Genomic DNA, 23,132 nt, shown 5'->3' with positions numbered 1-23,132 from the left:
GAGAAAACCATGTTACTTGCCAACAACATGGTTCAAACATAACGTGTCAGAAGACTAAGAACGCAGGCACAGCTGTACCATTAAAGTATCTGAGAACCATACACATCAAGACAGAATGATTGCTACTTGATCCTACCAAATAGGGTTCTGCTAAAAACCCCAACATAACCCCCAAAACCTCACTAACCTATCATATGAGAGCTTGCATTCTGCTTCTATGTATGCAAACTAAACCAAAATCCAGACAGTGCCTTCAGGAATTGAATAAATTCCTTAAGATTTTATAGGAAAACACATGTAAAAATAAATTCTGTAGGGTTCACCAATACAGCATATGATACCATCCAGGGTTGTCTGGGGCTTCATCACTGTAGCTTCACTGAGGACATTTACTTTCGGGGCATGCAATGACGATCCTGGTAGCAATTCACAGCTCACAAGATCTTTGTATTTACAGTCACTGTTGAGTATTAAAAAACAATAAATTTGTTTAATCAAATTAAAAAGGTGCTTCTCCCATATACTGAAGCCTGAAAAGGGGGATTATGTGTATAGAAGGTGAGAATTTCTTCAACAATTTACACAATACTTCAAAACTTCTTGTAAATTTAAATAGCTAACAGTCCCACCAACTTTACTTTCATTACTCTCACTGCCTGGTCCAATCTGATTATGTTCTTAACTGAGATTATTCTGTCCTAAAGTATAACTATATGAAAAACACTTCCATGTTTTTTCCCCACTGTGCTGACAGGAAGATTGAGATGATTTCTGTCACCTCTGAAGAAGCATCTACTTTTCACTAGCATGTTATGTAGTATCTGCCAAAGGAGTAATCCACAAAGCTTTTGAACTTACATTTGAAGAGCCAACTGTTTTCTTTCCTAATAACTGACTCTACTCAGCAGATGATATAGGTGATTTCAAAGGGAACTCCAGTTAAAGACCCTTCTGCCTTTAACTATTCCCAAATATGTACATTCTGGATAATTAAACTACTAAAATGTGACATTTTCCAAAATCAGCGACAAATATTGCTAGCAAAATACTTAATGTTATCTCTTTATTTGTAAATAAAGCCACAGCAAAAAATAATCCCCTTTCATGAGATCTTCCTCCCCTCCCCCTTCAATTAAGAATCTAGGTTCAGTATAAAGGACATTTCAGCCTGTTTGAGGTTTGCAGACAGAAACAGACTTGCTATCCCCTGTGAGGGGCAAATTCTAGCTATTTAATACTTCTCATAGCCAGAATAATTCAAATCTTTCCTAAATTGCAGGCTGTTTTTAATCCAGTTTGAAATAAAAATTTTACAGCAGAGAGGAATAAATTCTACCTAATAAACCTAAATTCTTCAATATCAATCTCTGTTTTTATTCTAGTCAATGTATTGTATTGGTCTCTAGAGGAAAAGAATCTGCAGATCTAGTTACTCAGAATGTTCAAATTACCATGCAAAGGTTTTTTTAAGTTTCCTTGTGATGCCAGCCTCAGATCTGACACAACAGGATTTACACAGCAGTTTACCTTCAGAATAACAATCTCAGCTCTCTTTTTAATCTAGACTTGAAACTACACACAGTTGTGCCAGGAACTGTGAACTATATAGCTCTACAAGCAATTTCTTTTGAGTAACAGCATCACTAGAAGCAGAGTTTGCCAAATAAGAACAGTACCTATGCTTTCTTCTACATGAACCTTTGCAACAGTAACATTTTGACTAAAACTAGAGAAAACAGTTTGCCTCCAAATGAAGGAATAAATGCCTCTGCTCTAACGGCAGAGTGCTGCATTTCAACTAAGGAAGTGAAGTAATGCAGCATCACTTGCACAAACATATTTTATCCAGCATAATCTACTTATTCTATAGCATAAAGAACTACTTATGCTACTAAGGTACATTTAAATGGGTGTTTTAGCAGAAGGAGGAGCTTGGAGCTCTCTAGTGGATTAATAACAAGATGCAATATTCTCCACGTAACAGACCTCTAATACACTTCAAGTCTGTCACAGAAATGTGAGTGGTGCTGCAAAAGAGCAATACCCTCTTCTATGCCAGCTAAGGTTTCCTGATTATTGTGAAAATGACTCAGAAGTATCTGTTATTTCTCTTCTAATTACTTCAAGTATTCCATCAGTTAAGTATACTTTTTCTACAAAGTCTTACTCTGCTTCATTTTTGGGTTGATGTTGAATGGAAGTTTCTTAGTCTGACACTTCAGGTTGTACATACAATAAACACTGTTAAGCACAGCTTGAAGCTAGCGAAAGAGTAAAAGCACATGCTTAACTCTACATGCCACGTTTTTAAGCGCCTTTTTTCTACTGCTGTTCAGATATTTGTCAGCCTGACTCTGAATGAGATCTTTCACTTCTTCCATCAGTTTAGAAAGTCCAAAAAGCAGAAAAGAAAGCTGAAAATTTCATTGACTGTTTTGGTTTTTTTTAAAGTTCTGGTAAGTGCTACTGTGGCTGGAAATGTATTTTATGCCGCATTCACACCAAGATGCCAAGGTGGGACACTGGCATGAAGTGGACATATTTCATCACCAGCCAAAAGACAAAATAGCCTCTGTTTTCCTGTCAGGCTATGACTATACTTGTCTTGTACTCTGCACAGTGAAACTGTATTATTTCACATATTTATTTTCTTCATCACATAGTCACAATAACATAGGAAAATGGAATGAAAATGCTGATGGTGTTTTGGTAAAAACACTGCATTTCGTTTGTACAGTAACTGGGGAATATCACAGGTTACATGAAGGACACAGTATATATATACCTGTTCACAGCTTCACCTTTTTTTCCTTGTTCAACATCAGGCACTCCATCTGCAAACCTGAACTGTGAAGATATTTAAAATATACTTTCAGATACTGCAAAGCACTCCTAAGCCTGTTACACTTTACACTACAGAGTTACAACTGTTTGTGATTGTTGGAAGGTGTGATAATATAGCCTTGACTGTAAAAACTGTAAGGTTACTCTTACATCATCTTTTTAAATGGACACTCTACCATTATACTGTGATCTTAATAGTGATTTTTAATTGGAAAATAGGTGACATGATTGTCTTCACTTGTCTTTGCTCCCACTGGTAAGCCCAGCAATTTTTAGGCCCACTGCCCAATTTTACCTGCACCTGACTGATACGTAGAAACCCACAAGAGACATTCTATCAAGTTTAATGAAAATTTAAAGCTGTATTGAGGAGAGATCTAAGGCTTTTGCTCAGCTGCACACCATGGTGTATAGGTAAAAAATCCCCAAAGATACGGAGAAAAAAGAGCCTGTAACATATTTGGGGGTGAGAATCTGACAGGACTGATACAGAACAAAGTCATGGAATCCTGGCTTTGTTTTATCCATTATTAGTGAAGTAACTTGAATTTCACGTTATATCACAAATATATGTTAGCCAAAGAATTAGGGATGGATATTCTCCCATTGGATTTCCGAACTTCATTTTACCGGTTACCCAAATATTTTTAGGGTTTTTTCATTGTTAGTTTTTGTCCTTCTCACAGCATTATTAGTTGGAAAAGCCATCAAAACAACAAAACTCAAGATCACCCCAAACACAGCTAGTTTTCCATCCACATACAGGAATACATGAAGGGCTGTAACATGTATTTTATGGCTTAAGTTTGAGGCTTTGGTGACTTTAGTTGTATGTATTTACTGCTGTCCAACACAGCACAGAAAAGCAAACATTCAGATACTGATTTTATAAAGCCACAACCAATTGGGATTGACTTGGCAATATTGCAACAAGTACTACATGTCCAGTAACCTATACTATTTGACAGACCCTTTTACCCTCTCCAAGAGGTCAGGGAACAAAATGGTGCTGTTCACTTTGTGAATCAGATGTTAACAGCCCCAATTCCATTTGCTGAAGGATATGTTTCTATTCTGCTTTTAAATAATGATTTTGCCAGGGAAACTGATTCCCTGCTGTTTGATTACCTTAGCAATTACTTACCAGTTTTTAGCCATGTATATTTTACAGTTTAACTTACCCAGTTAAAACCATTATCCACTCTTGAAGTAGTGGAAAACAGTAAATGTTATCAGCACCTATGCCTCTGTGGCAGAGAGTCGTAAATTCCAAGCCATTATCAAAGTAAATAGTAGAATACTTCAGCAAGTCTTTAAAGACCTAGACTTACTATCTAGAGGAAGGACAGAGAGAGTATGAAGGTCAGATAAAGTCTGTGAGCATGAAAATGGCTTAACTTCCCTCTGAACAGCCAGGAAGTCAGTGTGTTAATGTAATGGCCCTTCTGCCCGAGTAATGAGCCACAGACTGATCTTCCATGGACGCACAATGGCTGCGCAGCTTCCCAGATTTCCAACACCATCCTGTCCTTCTGAGACTGAGACTTTTAAATCTAGGTATGTTATGTAAAAATGTCACATATGCACAGTAGTACTCTTCGGTGTTCACCAGGAACAGTAATTTTCATACAATTGGTAATACAGAATTATTGTAACAACTGATATAACAATACCTTGTTTCATTTCAAATTTGAAGATGAATTATTAGTGACAACACAAAAAAATCAAGTTCTGTCAAGCAAAGCCTACACTGTCAGCACAGCATTCTATGAAACACTAATATTCTTTTTATTACAGGAAATTAAGAATTTTGTTGATAAAACAGCATTAGTAATTAAAATTATCCAACTACATGGACTATCATTTCTTAAACTATTTAGTGACAGAAGCATGCTTGCTCAGTACCTTTTCACCCGTGTCAAAACTCTTTAAAAGTTCATCTAGTTTTCTTGGTTGCCCATCTTCAAGACAGTCCTCAGTAATGCCTCCCAAAGGACTACTTCCTCTGGAGGAGTTGCGGGTTTTAATATCTTCAGCTGAAAATGTATAAACATATTACTTTATATGCTTCCCATGCTACAAGATAACAAAGCTTTTATTTCCTAAATATTACAAAGCCTTAATACTAATGACATTTAAGAACTCCTAGGACTTCCTAAATGTGAAATTTATAGGTAAAATTATTTCACCTTTAAAACACAACCATTGCAAATAAGTATTAAACTGAATCTGCAATTAAAATTCTATCCAAGCTGTATGTTCTGTAATAGTCCCTGTGGAGCAGTACAACAGGTTTATTTATACAATACTGAATTCAGTATTTTAGAAATTAACTCAGTCAAGCTTTGTTATTAAAACACAGCCAAAGATGTGTACGGTAATTTGCTAAGCAGGTAGAGAGTTAGTCTTTGCTGGAGAAAGGGATAAGTTAATCATAATGACATGATGCAAACCTGAACTAAATATAGATAGTTCTGAGAAACTCCGAATTCCTGTAAAACAGTAAACGCAATGAGAATTAATTCAGTGTCAGGAAACTTCAGCATCTTTTGCAGATGCCACAGGAAATGAACAGCACACCTGACTGAGGTTTTCTGAAGCAGCTGTTTATGTACAATAGAAGTGTTCTGAATAGAAAATAAATTTGCTATTTCATCGGATCACATGAATGAATTTCAACTGCACTGCATTGTCCAGATACAGGAAGAAAGATCAATTATTGGAAAGGCTTTTATCTTACAGTCACTGGTCTCTGTATGACCATCAGTACAAGACACATCTACTTGAAGTCAATGTACATAACACTTCCATTTGAAAGATGAAGAGGATTGACGTAATCTAGAATACCTTAACTATAGCATTTGCTGCCCCTTAAGACTGAAGCCACTGAGACAAGCAGCCATGACTTCACTACATAACACAAGACATCAAAGCAGTAACATGTATTTCTAAATAAATACATAAATTGTCAGTAATTACCAAAACCTGGCATGTTTCTTGTGTTCTGTACAGGTCTTTTTAAAAAGTCATATACCAAACATAAGTTACCATGTGCATATTAATCTAAGAGTGTGATGTGATCCTAAATTCCTCTTATCTGGGAAGGACTGACTTAAACCTTTTTCTTTATTTCGAGCACCACAGACTCAAATGACTTTTAGCCTCAAACTTCATTACAGCATGAAGTAAAACAACAAGCAGTCTAAGAAAATGCAGAAGTTACTAAATAGTACAAGACTTGCTCCCACATTTGGTTTCAATTACCTCAGCACTGCAGATGCCACGGCACAGGCCCCTCTCGCTCCTTACACACCAGTGGCCTCACTGTGTACTGCCCCCGAACACCTCAGGGAGGGAACTTGCCTCTATTTCTTGGTGTCTGAGCTCTTAAATCCTCATTACCTTTTATTTTGCCTTCTAATCACTGAAGCCTGTAACTCTCCCCCAGTCAGTCACTATTCACTCCTTTTTCTCCAGGAGGCTACAAATCACTGCCCAAATCACTCACTTTTTCTACCTGAATATAACACATTAATATGAAAAAAAACCCACAAGAGGTACTGTCACAGACACTTTTCAAGCCTGCAGCAAAATCAACACATAATGGCAGAGTGCTACATTAACAGCAAACTGCCTCCAGAAAGAGAAACACCAAGAACTTTCAAAACCAGTCTCAGCACTCTGTGCTTTCTGCAGTGTCAGTAATGGGATTCTGTTAAAAGTCAAAATCCTGGTCCTCCAGCCTAAGAAATACTTTTCACATCAGACACATGCGTAGTAGGTCTGTATGCAAGCTGTAGAAAACAAAACAAATCACATTCACATGCTACCTAGCTGGACTGTTCTACTTAAAATAGGAAGAAAAAAACGTTAAGTCAGAAGTTATCTTTCTCTAAAAAAAATAAGCACCCTTAAAAACCAAGTTTGTCAGAAGAGGGGCATAGCATCCAGAAAAAACAAACGTACAACCTGGAAAAAAACCCTTATTATAAACTTCTGTCTTCTGATGAACACAAGAGAACAACCAACTGACTCCCAAAGCACTACCACAGTACTCGGTGTGTTACTATCATCTTATCAACAGAATTCCTTGCCTAAAGTACCAGAGATGGAAAAACACCCACAATCAAAACCAAACAAAAACCCAACCCAGTACTACCAACAGACAAGCACTACAGAGAAATAGATGCTCACTGTAAGGCTCAGGTTGGTACCATTTCAAAAGACATCCATTTTATATGCATTAGGAAACAAGCTGCTGTTAGAATAAAAAGATACTACTGAACTGACAAGTTCTTACTTTATGGGAAAGTAGAAAGCCTAGGTTTTGCCACTGAACATCTTTGTGGTTACTTTCTCCTCTTGATTATGCATTAAAAAATCTCCAAAGACTCTTACCTTTTAGCATCCAACCACAGGAATTTTCAGTATCATTTGACATTCCAGATTCTTGTATGGTAATGTGTCTGTTTGGAACAAAACGCATATTTAAGATTTCCATCTTGCACAAAAGCAGAATTAATCTAACCAGTTATGTAAAATTAAAGATCTCAGTAATACTTTTAGCTATTGACAGAATCCTTCCATAAAATACACTGTTGTAAGACTGTTATTAACTCTTCTCTTTTGGCTTTCTTATGCCCATCCTTACAGATACACACCTAAACATGCTAAGTAAAACCAAGACATTTCAAATCCCAATATCTGTCAGTAAAAGCTCATTATCTCACTTCACTTTTGCCTAGAATACTGAGAAGGGAAATCTTTTATGATTCTCTGTATAGCAAATTATGGAAATACTGTGCTAACAAGCCAATTCATCAGTTTCTACAAAAGATGATTTATAGTAATTTTATATTTGAGACAATTTGCATAATAATGAATCTCAAAGAGATTAACAAAAACATTTGTTCACAGAAAGACACTAACTTCACCTATTTTAAAGATAAATTGGTTAAAAAGTAAGTAGTCCTCTTTAGAAAAGTCAGACTCGCAGAATGGTCAGGGTTGGAAGGCACCTCTGGAGATCATCTAGTCCAGCCCTCTGCTATAGCTGGTTCACCTACAGCAGGTTGCACAGAATTACATCCAGGGTTTTTTTTACTGTCTCCAGAGAAGGAGACTCCACAACCTCTCCGGGCAGCCTGTGCCAGGGCTCTGTTGCTCTCAAACTAAACAAGTTTTTCCTCATATTCAGATGGAAGTTCCTGTGTTGCAGTTTGTATCCATGGCCCCTTGTCCTGTCAGTGGGCACCACTGAAACTAGCCTGGCCCCGTCCTCCTGACATCCCCCCCTTAAGATATTTATATGCACTGATACTAAAACATTATATACAGACTACATAAAACAACTTCATCATCACAGATTTTTTGGAAGCTCGTACCTGGAGAATGACACCAAGTATAGTGACAGCAAGCTGCCTAGCAAAATGGAATAATGAAAACTTGCAACAACCTAGTGGAAATGAAAGTTTCCCAATACACATAACTTGGAACTACACAAACATTCAGGCACAGATACCTATGTATATGCATGAGATTCATTACGAAGCAGAGTTAAATAAGTTACAGCAATTTTGCAGTGATGAGAGTGATTTTTATTAGAGGCAGGCTCTCTGCAGGCTCTCCCCCCCCCCCCCCCAATTTTATGTGAAATGCAAAGTTTGAGTGATTTTGCCTAGAACAACAGACTTTCTTTTTTGTAAAATTGCAGTGCAGACAGTTCCAGAAAGCTGTCATTTTCATAAACATTGCTGAAAACTGAAAATATTTAGCAGCATCAAGAGACCAAAGTCTTCATGTTCAGGTCAAAACCCACTTCCAAATCTTTACCAGATTCTGCCAATTGTGTAGTGTGAAATAGTTACAGAAGCGCCTTGTAAGCCCTCATAAAGAAGGTGCCTAAAACACATACAGAAAACTACATTTATTACCGTACTTGGCATTTGCTCACCAACCTGACAAATCTAGGAGCACTGACAGAATCAGAAGTAGTCAACACCTTTTAGAGATCTAGAAATGGAGAGAGACTAGACCATGTCAGAATGTGGGATGCTCTTGCATGATGCTGATTAAGTTTAAGCAAATCTCTCTTTACAGCACAAGTTACAGAACCCACAGTGTTCACTTTGCTATTTTGCATATGAAAAATGGATTCAAGTTTAGGCTTTTTATTCAAAAGAGTAAAAAATGCAGAAGTCTCCTAAGATCAAGAATGGCTGCTGATGTGCTTTCAAAGGTATCATCCTAGTTCTGTTGGGATGAAGAGATATACTGGATGCCACTTAAGAGTTAAAATCCCTACATTAGAGAAAAGAAACACCTCAGATGATTGATTCAAAAACCTGCACTGTTGGGAGTCACTCGGGGGTATGCAATAGAAAATGGCAAACATAACTATATGTGAAAACTGAGTTTTCACAGCCCCATTCAGGCTGCAGATCCAGAATCCTTTCCTGATGACTAGCAACTAATGCCTGGAAGTGACCAGCACTCACTATTCTCTTCTTAAAATGGAACCACCAGAGGAATAACCTTACCCTAAAAGGCAGAGCATGCTAACTGAATCAAACCATTCACGACATTCACAAGCAGAGCCTTTTCTGAATCTTCCTGGACTAAAGAACACAACCTGCTTGTCCTACTTAAAACTACTTGGTCAGAGACATCAGTTCTGGGTGCATGAACAAGCACAATTAGTTAAGTAGGAAACTTTAGGTCACAGATGTGTAGCAGTATTAGATGCATCTGTGGTTTCTGGCTGCTTTGTTAGTTCGCTTAAAAAAATCCAACTAATCAACCAATAGCAACACCCCAAGACTTATTTGAATTTTGTATCTCAATCACTGTTGTGACCATTATGTTCTGCTTTTGAAGAACAGGTGCCCACATTATCTGAAATTCGGAAGCCAAAAATTACTATCCTTGAATTTTCATAACTAAAAATACCCCTATGGCTTTTAAGGTCACAAACAGTCAAAGATAAAAAGTGTCATTGGCTAAACATGTCTTGGTGTTTAAATTCAAAACTCAAACAAAAACATGGATCCACGCTAATAGCTACAAACCCACAGTGGCTAATAGTTGCCACTGAACACTTGTCAGTTCCTGAATCAAGCTGGTACATCCTTCACACTGTTTCACTATGAAATGTCAATAAAAAGTATTACTTCATTACAGCAACTGTCATTTTGACAAGCTGCTAGATCTCAGATTTTTGTAGTTGGAAGAAAACTACAAATTAAGGCACCAATCGTTTCCTTTACAATTACAATTTAAATGCTATTGAACTCATAAGTAACACTGAACACATTTTAAAAAGCTTTTTAACAACCCAGCTACACTTTCAGAATAACCTGCTGCTAGCAGAAATACAGTTCTTACTGCTCTGTACCAATGCCAGACTAAAATATCAGTACACAAGAAGTAATGTTCTGAAGTCCATCCCCATGCATACATGCACTAAAACTGTATTAGCAAAGATCCTGATTCTTTCTGTCATCATCTGCCTGTTCTTGCTAATCTGAAACATTAATCTGAAAAAATGATAACAAAAGATATGTATTGATACAGTTAAAGAAAACATTCAGCAAAAAACACCTTGTGCAGCCATTAAGTGCTTGCATTGCTCTTCTACCTAGATTACATTCATCTAGAGTATAATGGCTAACAGTAACCAAAGGTTAAACAAAACATGCATACAAACTAATTAGAGTTGGTTTACAACAGTGCAGTTCTGACTCATTGTTCCACGTGGACAGGCTGAAGTGGTGTTACAAACTAATACTGCAATGAAGCAAAACTGAGCATGTATAAAATCAGAAGCCAGACAAAATATAGACAACAGTCTAGAACACCTGGAAAGAAAAAAAACCAACAACAAGAAAAAAACCCCAACAAACCACACACAAAAAAAACCCCCAAAACAAAACAAAGGACATTAACAAAAACAGTATTTTATTTTAAAATATGCAGTACAATGTGAGCCTAACTCTACCAGCATAATCACTTTTTCGGTTGGCCAAACAAAGCTGAAGTCCCAGTTGTATCTGGTAAATAACAACAAAATAAAAAATCAATAGCATGAAATGGCCATTACCTGGTTATACCATAAGCCACCTGATAACACTGTGGTATAGTCTATTGCCCTACTTTAATATTCTTGTAGTCATTACATGAATATGTTTCTGTTACCAACTATAATCAGTCACTGTCTAATGATCTTTGCATCAAACTATGGAAGGTAAAAAGCAAAACCAGACAATTTTGCTTGCTTCTTTACCAAATTAAGCGGAAATTTTAAGAAATAGGAACCATGCATTTTAATTTGTCTTGGCTGATGACAAGCAAATTCAGGTACCAGGAAGAAAGCTGAAATACGACTTCAAACAAGTTCAGTTTTCATCTAATGGTTGTGATAATGTTACTCTAACTCAATGTCATTACTAATTAAAGGGAATATTTGTCCTCCCTACAAAGCACTTACAAAAGCCAGTAATTTTCAGTTAGTATTCATATAAATAGCAAACATTACTATCATAACTAATACACGAGTGTAAAGGGCTCAGACGTTCTGGCCTTCCATTCTGTGAAAGAGCTGTCAGGACAGTCTGTGGGAAACCATCTCTGAACAGCCATTATTACCCTGGGTAATACAAAGCAAATACTCAATTCTGTTATACAGTGTATATAATATACAGAAATGTACACAACATGAATACTCATACAAAAAAATTTACTGTGAGGCAGCCTAGTTGCTTCTTAAGCTGGATGCTCCTACTAAAGACTTGCCCTGTTCTTGAGAGGCTTGTTTTGGTAGAAATTTTATTCTATTAACATCTGCAAGTTTTATATTCTCATGTCTAAAAAACTTGTTTAGCACCTCAAAGAAGATTCCTTTCCTCTTTGGCACATGGGCTTAGTGAAGGAGAAAGAATAAGGAGAGTAAAGAGTAAAAAAAGTGAATGCAGTTATAAGGAGGTACAACGTTGAAAATAATTAAAACATTATTTAAAATAAGGATAACATAACACCTCCCAGAAAGAGCACAGGAAGAAAATTAAAACACTCCTCCCAATAAAACAACCCTAATCTTCAGTGGAAAATCTTGTACTACTTCTATCCAAGCTTTATGGTTTACTTTGTAAGATGAAAAAATTAATCTTAAAACTCCTTAATTAAACACAAGTATCAAAGCTTAAGAGAGAAAACAGACTAGACAGTTAACTAGTTCCTCTATCCCTCAAAGGACTACTACCTCTTTTACAAAAGTTTGTTTCTACTTTAAACCTCTCTTCCCCTTTCAGTGACTTTCATTATCATCTCAAAATCCATAAAAAATTAATACCCATAATTTACACCAGGAACTTGCTGAATGAAGATGCAGAATCATAAACATCTATAGTGTGTCAGCCAAATTACAGATTTGAAAACGATTTACATGTCTGGGGATAGGAGAAAAGCAGGGAAAGAGGATGACAGAATAGAATGTTACTGTACAGACAACCATTTACTCATACAGATCCAGCAGAAAAATAAGCTGCACCTAGAAAGTAAAAAATATTTCTCTGTATTATACAACTTTACAACTAAAAATCTCCCATCAAAGGGATACATGCTATCTCAAATCAAGTCAGATATTTAAATATATTATTTATTAAAAATAATATTCTTAATTTGTTTATACTTTCACATTCCACTTCACTTGGTTTAAACCAATTCTTTAGGACCATGATTTCCTTTGATTCAGAGTTTATCTTAGTTCTTACGAAGAACCAATTAATGTATTTGCATTCAGAATACTGTCTTACCTCAATCAAATTTTGACATTTAAAATCAACCCAGAAATTACTGAAATTCTGTAAGGAAGACTGACCACTACAACCAAGTATACTGATATGAGAACAAATTACTTAGAATTACTATAATAAAAAGAATTATATGCATACCTAAAATTATCATCTACTGAGTCTCTATTTTCTGAGATAACAGGCTTAACATCCTGCTTTTTGTCTTCAATGCATCTGCTAGTACAGGACGCCTTCACAGGACAATTTTCACACTCTGCAAGTGCAAATTCCTTTTCATTATTTGTTCCAAAAAGGTCAGGGTCATCTTGAATCACATCAATGACAAGAACATCTTTTTCGTAAGCTTCAAGAATATCTGGAAAATGTTGACTTTCATGTTGTGAAAGATTCTCTCTTGATTTTCTATCATCATTTATTTCTAATGAAACAGAGCGGTCAATGGTTTTCCAAGAATGATTGGGAAAATTAGATTTTAGTATGCATTTAGTATCATGGAAATCAGGCACAGATGCTGCTAGTTGCCCATTGAGGAAAGGATGTGGATATAAAGAAAAATGCTCAGGGAGCACAGACATCTCATTTGAAAGGTTTTCAGAGCCATCATTCTGAAAGTCCTTACTGTTGATCTCACCTACTTCTTTCTTCATGGAAGCTGTAGACATAGCATCACTTGTGACAGTAAGAGACCGCTCCTCAGAATTAAGCAGAAAAGTCCGTTCACCTGATTGCTGCCTCCTCGAAACACTAATGCTGTCAAGAACTTCTACTGGACTACATGTTTTTCTTTCAAATGAATGGATAGATTTCAATTTTCTGAATTCAGTTTTATTTCTGCATAAAGGAATTTTGAACTTTGTCAGGTTTCCAGTGCTTAATCTTTTCATTCCCTTTAAATCAGAAAATGTCTGGTTCACTACTGATGCTTTATGGCTGAAGCTTGCTCTGTGTGTGTTACCTGTCTGGACTGTCACAGACAGGTCTCTCTTTGTTACAGCTTCTTTATTTTTATCTTTCTGTTTTGTTGTAAAATTCAAGGTTGTTTTAACTTTTTGCACATCATCATGGTTAAAAGCCACAGCACTTCTGTCCATACTAACTGCTGATTCCACATTTTCACTGCTCATTCTCAAAGCCTCATAAATATTCACGGAAGAGGATTCTGGTGTTTCAAGTGAAGTCAGACATTCAGTATTTGGATCCTTTATTTTATGTGTAGATGCTTTGTTAATTTCTGCTGATGACATATGCAACTCCAACAGTCTCAAATTCCCAGTCACAGCACTGCTTCCTACTGCTTCAACACTACTTTTACTAGAGGACTCCTGGAAAGCAGCCCTTGAAAGCTTTCTTCCTTCCGAGATGGATCCATGATTTTTTTGAACCCACTTGTAAGTCCTGGCACATGATTCGAAAGGCCAAACGTTTTTACCAGTCATAGGTATTGTTCTTTGACAGGTAAACTGCTGCAGTTTCTTATTAACTTTACTCAATTTTTCATCTGTCTTGCTTTTGTGACAACTGGGAACATCACGGACCTGAGCTAGCACTCTCAGGCTACCTGAGGCAGCAGAACGATGTGCCATACTGTTTGAGTTTTCTCCTACTGCTATCATGGAGAGCTCAGATGTCTTAAAGCCATCTTCAAATGCAAGTGGTTTGGTACTATCCTTTCTCCAGACTGATGTATTTTGTACTTCATGAGTAGGTCTTCTTATATGAAGATTTGATGTATGATCATATGAAGCTGAAACAGTAGTTTCCTTATGATTTATTCCTAAAACGGCAAGGGAGCTTGATGTGGCAACTGGTGCTTCTGTTTGTAGCTCACACTCACTGCATTCATGAGCTATGGCTGTGAAAACATTCTGCACTGCCGATTTCTCAGTGATTTTCATCTTTTTTCTATGCCTTCTACCAATACTCCACTTTTTTCCCCTTAAACACTTAGCGTTTTCACTCTGACAGCATGAACAACACTCTTCTACATTTTGAGGTGTTTCTTTATTAAACAATAAACTACATTTTATAGGTGATCTCTCACTTCGCATTCTACTAGCACTGCAATTCATATCACTCTGTTCTACACCACTGTCAGGAAAAACATGCTTGCTTTTATCCTGGGCTACATGGAAGAACCCGCTTAATTTATAATGGCTGCTACTTTCACTAGCTGAAGACTTCACAAATGTATTGATATAACTACAGACCTCTAGCCTCACAAAAGGATTCTTTTCTGTTGCACAGAGCAAGCCATTACTGTGGTTTAGGACATTTTTGCAATGTTCAGCATCACATTTTGCAGGTACATTTCTCACATTTTCAGCTGCAGTCACACTAACACTTTGCAAGCACCCAATTTGATCAGTTCTGGGTTTCCTTTTTTTACGCTGGATGCCAGATTTTGTTACAGGATGACATCGAAAGCTCTTGCTTCGAGTCCCACCTGAAGTAGTAACTGTAGGAAATTCATAGTAGTGAGGTTCCTTCTCCTCAGAATCTTCTGATTTGTTTTGATTTGTCTTAAGCTTCTTCACAGCTCGTGTACCGAACTCCTGCTCAATTGCTTTCCATTTTTCCTTTGCTGATTAAAAAATAAAGAATGTCATTAAAGAATATGCTAAGGGAGAACGACCATCCTAGTACATTATTTTATAACGAGAACAAAAAACATTCAAGGCTATCAAAGAACAAGATAGTGTACAAGGCTAAAACATTTCTGTAGTTTTAGCAGTTGCTTTTTTTTAAGCGACCACTAGCAGACTTGCAGTAACAAATGATATTTTGTCTTCAGAAACAAATGTGAAGATGAACAAAACTTTAAGGTGTAACAAGGACATAGGAAGTTGTAGATTTAAAACATAGGTGGAAAACAAATTAGAGCAAGTCTGGCAAAAAAACATGCAGGTGCTGTTTGCACACTTGGTCTTAAAATCTTTTGTTTACACAGTAGGTGCTCTGTAACAGGAAAGCTTGTTCATAAGAATGTAGTAATTTATTCCAGATATATAGTCCAACCAAATGCATCAGACTGTTGAAGAAGATTAGGAAAACTGAAGGGCTTGCATTTTTATAAAGTTTTTTTTTTTTTAATTTTTTAATTAAAAGCAAATACAGATTATGTGAAAAACTGTACCTCTGAATTTTTTTTCTGGAAATGGACTAAAGAATGTACTGGTAGAATGATGGATTTTTTTAGATCTTAGTTTTCAAAGTAAGTAAGATACAATTTTAATACCCGACTTTCTCAGAATATGGTTCCTAGATATAATATTTCTTAATAACAGCCTACAGCAAGTATTTTTCATTTGAATGTACCCATTTTGAAAGTAAAAAGAATGCCTTTTAGACAACTTTCACGAAAATGAGACTTTCACAAACATCCTTTCAAAATTGTTCCAGTTTGATACAATGCTCTCTTAATACACCAAAATACAATCTTTGTTGCTACATCTTTTAGGATTTTGCAGAGAATAGTAACTAAAAGGCAAAAAGTTCTGGAAACAAAAACCAGCATCCTATAAAGGCAAGCACTAAAACAAAATAGCATGATACATATTAAAACATAATCAAATACACAGATGGATGAAGAATTGACTGGTTTTATGTTGGCTTTGCTGAAACTACTGCCTCCTTTCCTGTTTGTGCCTGACCTTCTACACATAAATGAACTGATCACTTTTGAGGGAAAAAGAAAATAATTTCTCACTTGGAGCCTGCTGCTGCCAATACCCCTTCCTCTCCCCACCTCCCAAAGGGTATGTGGTTTCCTCTCCTTCGTGCTATAGTACTGCTTTTCTCCTTCAAGAAAAGCTCTTCCTCTTCCTAAAGTCTGTTTTCTTGTACTGTACAGTACTGTAAAGCAGACCTTAGCTCTTACGTCTACACTTCTTGAGCTAAGTTAGCAGCCACTTTGACTTATGTAGAGGCCACTCTTTCCTGCCCCCATGACTTTGTCCCACACAGACACACCTGCAAAAGAAAAAATTACCTCCTGTTTTTTCACTTTTTAATGGGGTCTTAATGCAGCACCAGTCCCTTGACCTGGGAGCCCAAATTCTGCACCTGTACTTCTACAATGGGGCACAAGTACTCACCACTCTCTCGAAGGCTGCCTGCTCCTTTCTGAGGGTTTGAGCTCTGCTGTTCCTCCTTCATGCAATGCTCGTGCATCTTTCCTCGGGGTGTTGGTTGCTCTTGGCCACTTAGATGCTGTAGCTGCTGTGACACCAGTGCCTTTCTGTCCCTCTTCCTCAGGCTCCCAGCTCCTTTCTTGCGCTCTGAACACTGTGTATACAGTTCTAGCAAGGCAGATGTGCCCCTCCCTCTGGAACCTTGTTGTTTTGGTTTCACCAAAGATGCCCCTTCTTTCTTCCTCAAGCATCTCTTTTGTTTCTGCTGTGTCCCTGGCTTTCTTGATCCAATTAAAGAACACCCACCCAACTTCTCTGGCATATCTACCTCTTCATGGGGTTTTGGTTCAGGCAAGGATTCCCGAGTCGCCAAACTCTTCTGATGATCTGGGATTTGCACCTTCGGTATCATCATGGAGTCAAGGCTTTTCATTTTAGTACTACATGTGCCCTTGCTGGGTTGCAACACCTCTGGTACTGGCAAATAGGAAACACCATGTCTCTCTGTGCCCTTAATTTCCTCCTCTGAGGGTGGAATTTGTGGTTTTATTTCCATAAAGGAATATTTGTCATTTTTCCCTGAACTCTCCTGAAAACCTGAGAGGTTCAGTCCTTCTGAACTATGTTCTTTCCCTCCAATCCCTGCTGAGAATTTATTTTGCAAAGTAGTTCCTAAGAAAAAAAACTGTTGACCCTGTCCTGTCTCACTCCTTACAGGCTCTTCCCAACACGCTGCTGCAGCTGTGGTCACTGCCTGCCCATCTTCACATAGAGCATCTGAAATTGCCAAAGCTACATCCTTGCTGCTTCTGGCAGCCCTCCTGCACTGTATTCCCTTGCTTTTACCTGGGAATCTCTGGCTACTCCTGCCTTGCTTCTCTTGCACGGGCATAAGAGAAGCAAACTGCTCACAGGAAATGCTGGAGAGCAGGGCAGGTTGCAGATGGGATGACAAGAGCTGCTCAGGTTTTCCCTTTGGTGCCAGGCGAGGACTCTGCTTGACTACTGATTTTTTCGCCGGCTCATGTCCTACCCCCACACCCAGAGAGCCCGAGCTGGTGACCATTCTGTCGGCTGACTTCCCCTTGCTAGCTGTTACCACCTTCCCTGATCTTAACTGTGGCATCATAGCAGCCTTGAGAAAGCAATAAAATCCACCAAATCCACTCACTAGAGTATGTTTAATAGCACCCCAGCTAGCCCAGCACTCAAGACAGGCACAGGCCAGCCCAGGCAGGGAGCACAACCTCGCTCAGGCAACTGCCTCAGGGGTCACCCGGGGGGCACCAGCCTGACAGAAAGCATGCACGGGCCGCCTGGGGAAAGCCCACGCCCCCACGGCCTGGAGCAACCCCTCACGGCAGCGCGGGGGGGAAGCAGCGGCCCCGCACCCCTCCCGCCTCACGGGCCGCGCCGCGGCCGCCCGTGCCGCGCCGCCCGCCGCCTCCCTCGCCACCCCTGCGGCCGCAGCAGCCGCACAAGCCAACCCCGCTCCCCGCTTCTGTCGTCCACCGATCTGTCCCTCGACGGTTCGCCGGAGCCCCGCCAGCGCCGCCTGCCTGCAACGCGCCGCTCACCGCGACGGACGAGCGCCCGCTGCGGCCGGTAATGGCGGCGTGACCGCGGCAGGCGCAAGGGCGGGAGGTGGCGGTGGGCGGCGGCGTGAGGGTGTCTCCGAGGCGGGGCGCGGGGCGAGGCTCGGGGAGCAGCGGACAGCGCCGCTACCGTCTCGCCGCTCTCGTCCTCCTGCCGCGTGGAAGCTCCTCTCCCGAGGCGGGGCCGAGCACCGGGGCGGCAAACGCTGCTGCCCCGGGCGGCGGAGCTCGACCGGGCGCTGGTTTCAGCTGCGGAGCCGTCGTGCCGCCCCCGTGGCTGAGCCCCGTGCTGCAGCGGCTGCGGCCCGAGGGGCGGCCAGGCGGCGGCGGGCGCGGCCGGAGGTGCTGGGGCCCTGCGTGGAGCTACCGGACCCCGCTCCGCGCCGAGTGGTGGCAGCCGTTCAGCTCGCCCAGGGCTGAGTCGGGTACAGAGCAGCCCAGCTGCCCTGCTCCCCTCAGGTGTTACCCACCTCCATGAAGCAGCGTTGCTTCCTTTGCCCACAGGCAATACGCTCGTTTCCATAACCATAGCTTATGGAAACTTCGTATTTCAAATAAAGTAGTTTCTCAGGAGTTAGGAAAAACATCTTGAACAGTTAGGCTATGTAGTCAGAAAACAGCTGAAATTGGTGTTTGGGCTTCAAATGTGGTGATAGTTTCAACACAAATGGGGGACACCAAAGCCTCAGGAACACTCACGGTGTGGTAACGTGAACACGTAAAAGTTAGCTTACAAAACCAGCATTGTACAAAGATTGAATCTAAGTGGAGAGTGCTATGAAAATCACAAATGATTAAATTTAATAAGGTGATGCTCACTGGTAGATACTTACGCTGGTAGTGCTAGCAATGCCATCAGCAAAACCAGACATGGTTGGTAAATAGCTGTGTCCTGCCCGTGGTCCATTTTCGCTTGCAGGTGGTTTCTGAGGGCTGAAGCCCTTTATTCAAATTAATTTCACCCTGGCTCAGTGTTTGGTGGTGGTCACATTTCACACATCAGAGTTTAAGACCCGTGCACAGAAATAATGGGTTTTGTGTCGTTACTTTCCAGAAGTGCGATACTGTGGATGTAAAAGGGTGGTTTAAGAATAAAATTATATTTTACTAACTGATGTTGGCTTGCTGCGTGACTTCAGCTCGCATTACTCACTTTATCTCTGTTTCTCCATCTATAGGCAGAGGTAATACCTTGCTGTCCAAAGAAAGACAAAGAACACTGGATTTTTGGCAAAACCTCTCCATAGGTGAGGGAAGCACAGGCAGGCTGGGAAGCCATTAATTTTCTTTTGCTTATCAACCTCTTAGATTGCATGTAGGTGCTTAAGCACAACCAAAAAGTCAGCAAGTGGCTAGCTAAAGCTAATCAAAGCAGAAAATACAGATTTCTTAGGCAGTTTCTCCCCTGGCTCGGTATTGTGCTTCAGGTCCTTGGGACATAAAGGACGCAATAATAGGAAGTTAACTGCACAGCATTTATCATTGTCAGTGTTCTGCACAAGGCTAGTATTACATAAAACATTCCGTTCTGGCAAAATTTAACCTTCTCCAGTATGTAACGTAATCTTTTGATAGCAAGACAAGAAAGAAAAAGATATGCCAAAAGCAGTAGTAAAGGAAATCTGGAAGAACAGCGTATGAATTATCTTACTGCTCTCTAGTATAGTTTTTACAATTTGAGTATTTAGTTATTTACAATTATGAGAACGCTTCTCAGACTGGATTTTTTATGAAATTACTAAAAAATCTACTTGAAATGAATACTGATTAAAGACATTCTTCTTGAAGGTCCTTTGAAAAAAGGGCTACAGCCTCAGAAAGGACACTTTGAAGAAGCTGTGGATTATGTTAAAAAACAGATTGCATTGTTTACAATACTGCTAAAAAGAGGTAGTATAAACATTGTCTTCGGAAGTGGATCAATTTATCTTTTAAAAATACTTGAAAGAAGAGAGACTTTTAATACATAGATGTATTATTTAAAAAAATTATGTGTCAAGTGCTTATTAAAACTGTTGGTTATTAAAGGAGAAATAACTTTAAAAAAATCACGCAAGCAGCTTAAGGGGGGAAAACAAGTTCTTTTCACATTCCAACAACATTTGTATTAGTAATACTACAAGGAAATGTTTAAACTTTATTTTAAAATTCTATCTTGTTTGGAAATAAAGATAAATGTTTGTTTCTCTTGAGTTTTTTAAGTGCTGTATCTCAATGCCATATCTAAATTTTAGAACTGGTTCATCTTTTGCTGATCTTTCACTTTGTTTCACTGGTTTCTTGTTCATCCTAGACACTTAGACACAGTCATAGAAGTATGAGGTACCAAGTATCTGAAAGTATAAAGGGAATCCTGGTGCCTAAACCCATTTTTTCCGAGAATAACCAGTATACTCAGAGATGCCTGGCAATTTCCAAGAAAGAAAAAGGAACTTGTGTGACTACATTTATGTAAAGTCCATGAAATAATTTTTTATTTCTTCTCTCAGAGGAGTAACTGTGTGTACTTAACCCCCCCAACTACTGTAGTTTGCATTACTAGTGTGGAGGAATTGTGGCTGCAGGTCTAACAATGATACATTTGAGTAACCTTCCAAAAGTTTTTGAAGGATTGAAATTTATAAACACATAAACCAGCTACGTAGGTGAGCAAATCATACAAATTTTTCACTGGGCTGTAATTTAGACTTTGCTAACACTCACGTTAGCAACAGAAATTAAGTCGTCTTTTTTAGCTAGGGAGCTGAGAAGAATTAACTTGAAAATTAATTGGTTTTTTTGTGAGGCAATGTGAAAAATGTCCCCCTGGACCACTTCTTTTTGCATGGCTTACATCTTCATGCTTGGCTGAAGGATAGATTTGTTATCTAGCAAACCTTAGTGGAAAGAGTTTGGCTGTGCTGTAATAACTGGGACTGAGCTCTGAAGAATATGCGTAGTCTGTTATATTCTTAAAACATGCCAAATTAATCCCTTAAGTAATACAACTAAAATGAAATAGGAGAGTTTTAGTCCAGTATGTCTGAGAAGGTATCCTTTTATAACCCCAAGGATTTATTTATTAAGAGTTCCGAGTTACTGGTTTTGCAAAGGTAGCACCCAAATATAGTGAATGTAGATATGATTTTTAAGTAACTTCTTTAACCCCTGCCTTCCGTTCAAATACACGGGTGTTTTGGAAATAAGTGTATTGCTGTTGAACTAGGAAGTTTCATCTCAAGCCATTCATGTATATCCCTCTAAAACTGCCTTTGCTTTCTATTCCCAGGGACTTAATGCAGGAGCCACCTTTGACATGACATCTAATGAGAATCGTGCTAACTGCCCTGTTAAGACTTCAGGTATGATGTATGCATTTGACTCGTCCTTGGTAGCTTAACTGTATAGGTGTTCATCCAGTTTACACTAACGGCTGTTTGTCTGTTTTTCTATCCTGACACTATGATCTCTGTTACACAAGGGCCATTATGGTGTTGAAAGCAGAGGTACCTCAGTGGAAATATGTGATCTGTTTTGTGAAATGGCTGAGTGATTACACTACATGGCATCATGCTGGCAGACTAGGTGAATCCTTTTGAACCTTTATTTTGGTGTCTGTTTTTATTGTAGATTAAAGTAACTTAATTTTCCACCAGTTTAAAATGAGACGTTGGAGGAAAAAGGACAGCTGGTGTATTTCATAATGAACCATCTGGCATTTCTTGGTAGATCCTCTGATTCCTAATTTACTACTGAATTGTGACAGCATGAAAATCAAAATTATTGATTGTGTGGAATCAGTGTTTCCCTCTGGCACATTTTGTGCTCCTTCAGTTTCTGTCAATGGATAGTCATTGGAGGGATAAGGGCCTCTCACACTGAGCTTTGCAAAGCTTGAAAGTCTTATACCATTTGGCCTTTTTCTGGTAATCATGCTGTTTGACATTTATTCTGGAAGACTGACTTTACAGATGATCGCATCTGATCTGAACCTTACAGAAAGTGGCACTAATCAGTTTTAAGGTTCCACAAGGGAACTCCTGTGTTGGGTTCATATTCTGTTTTATTCCCTTTCACTTATGGCTTTTTTTGAACTTCCACTGCCAGGACTTTAAGAAATAATATAACTAGCTAGCTGGAATTTGAGATTCAAAAAATACAGATGCAGTAGAGGATTAAGTAGTCAAATAGGAGACTACCCATTCAGTCTCAATTTATTTCAAAATTCTCTAAATAAAGCGTATCGTTGCTTTAACTAGGTAGTACATAACCATGTACCTACCTCTAAGTCTGCCTTTAGAATCAACTTCTTTTAGTATCTGGATGAAAAAGATCTTGGGCTTATGAGGAAAGCATCTGCACACCAGCAAGTACATGACACCTCCATCTTGCTGCCAAAAAGGATTACGAAATGTGATTTCTAAATGAGAAAATTAAAAAAGAAAGGAAAAGAGGAAATGGAAGTTCAGTAAATCGGAGCTAAAAAAGGCATAGGATTAGAAACAGTAGGGGTCGGTTAAGGTATAGACAGAGTGTAATAAAACAGTAGATAAACAGGGAAAACAGTGCTAGACAAATAAAAAAAAAAATTGGCAAATTGCTTCAGAAAATCACCCTTGAAAAAAAGGAAGGAGATGTGAAGACAAAACACAGTAATGGGAAACTTCTTTTTGGTTCAGACTGACTGAAGAAACAGTGGAGGATCATCTTCAGCAGTGCTCCCAGGAAAAGTAAGGAGAGCCTTGAACTTTGAATGGTGACAGTGATCAATTGCA

General features: G+C 38.9%; 1 protein-coding gene across 2 annotated transcripts in view; it reads right to left on the bottom strand.

Moving 5' to 3' along the window:
- TOPAZ1 (testis and ovary specific TOPAZ 1) overlaps positions 1-18,876 on the bottom strand; it is a 44,636-nt gene extending 25,760 nt beyond the window's left edge. The window contains exons 1-7 of one of the 2 annotated variants that reach the window (XM_080387161.1): positions 16,748-18,876; positions 15,097-15,234; positions 12,792-14,427; positions 7,243-7,310; positions 4,750-4,880; positions 2,786-2,847; positions 342-460 (exon numbers count right to left, since the gene is read on the bottom strand). In XM_080387161.1, coding sequence (XP_080243287.1) covers positions 342-460; positions 2,786-2,847; positions 4,750-4,880; positions 7,243-7,310; positions 12,792-14,427; positions 15,097-15,234; positions 16,748-17,912 — 3,319 coding nt within the window. In that variant the 5' untranslated portion in view covers positions 17,913-18,876. Of the gene's footprint in view, positions 1-341; positions 461-2,785; positions 2,848-4,749; positions 4,881-7,242; positions 7,311-12,791; positions 15,235-16,747 lie in introns of both variants that reach the window. The other variant, XM_080387162.1, reaches the window with a different exon arrangement.
- Positions 18,877-23,132: the final 4,256 nt, after the last annotated feature.

The sequence above is a fragment of the Falco punctatus genome, assembly GCF_963210335.1.
Source record: "Falco punctatus genome assembly, chromosome: 4".
In the NCBI taxonomy this organism is placed as follows: domain Eukaryota; kingdom Metazoa; phylum Chordata; class Aves; order Falconiformes; family Falconidae; genus Falco; species Falco punctatus.
Note: the sequence above shows the minus strand (reverse complement) of the source record. Positions and strands in the feature narration are given on the sequence as shown.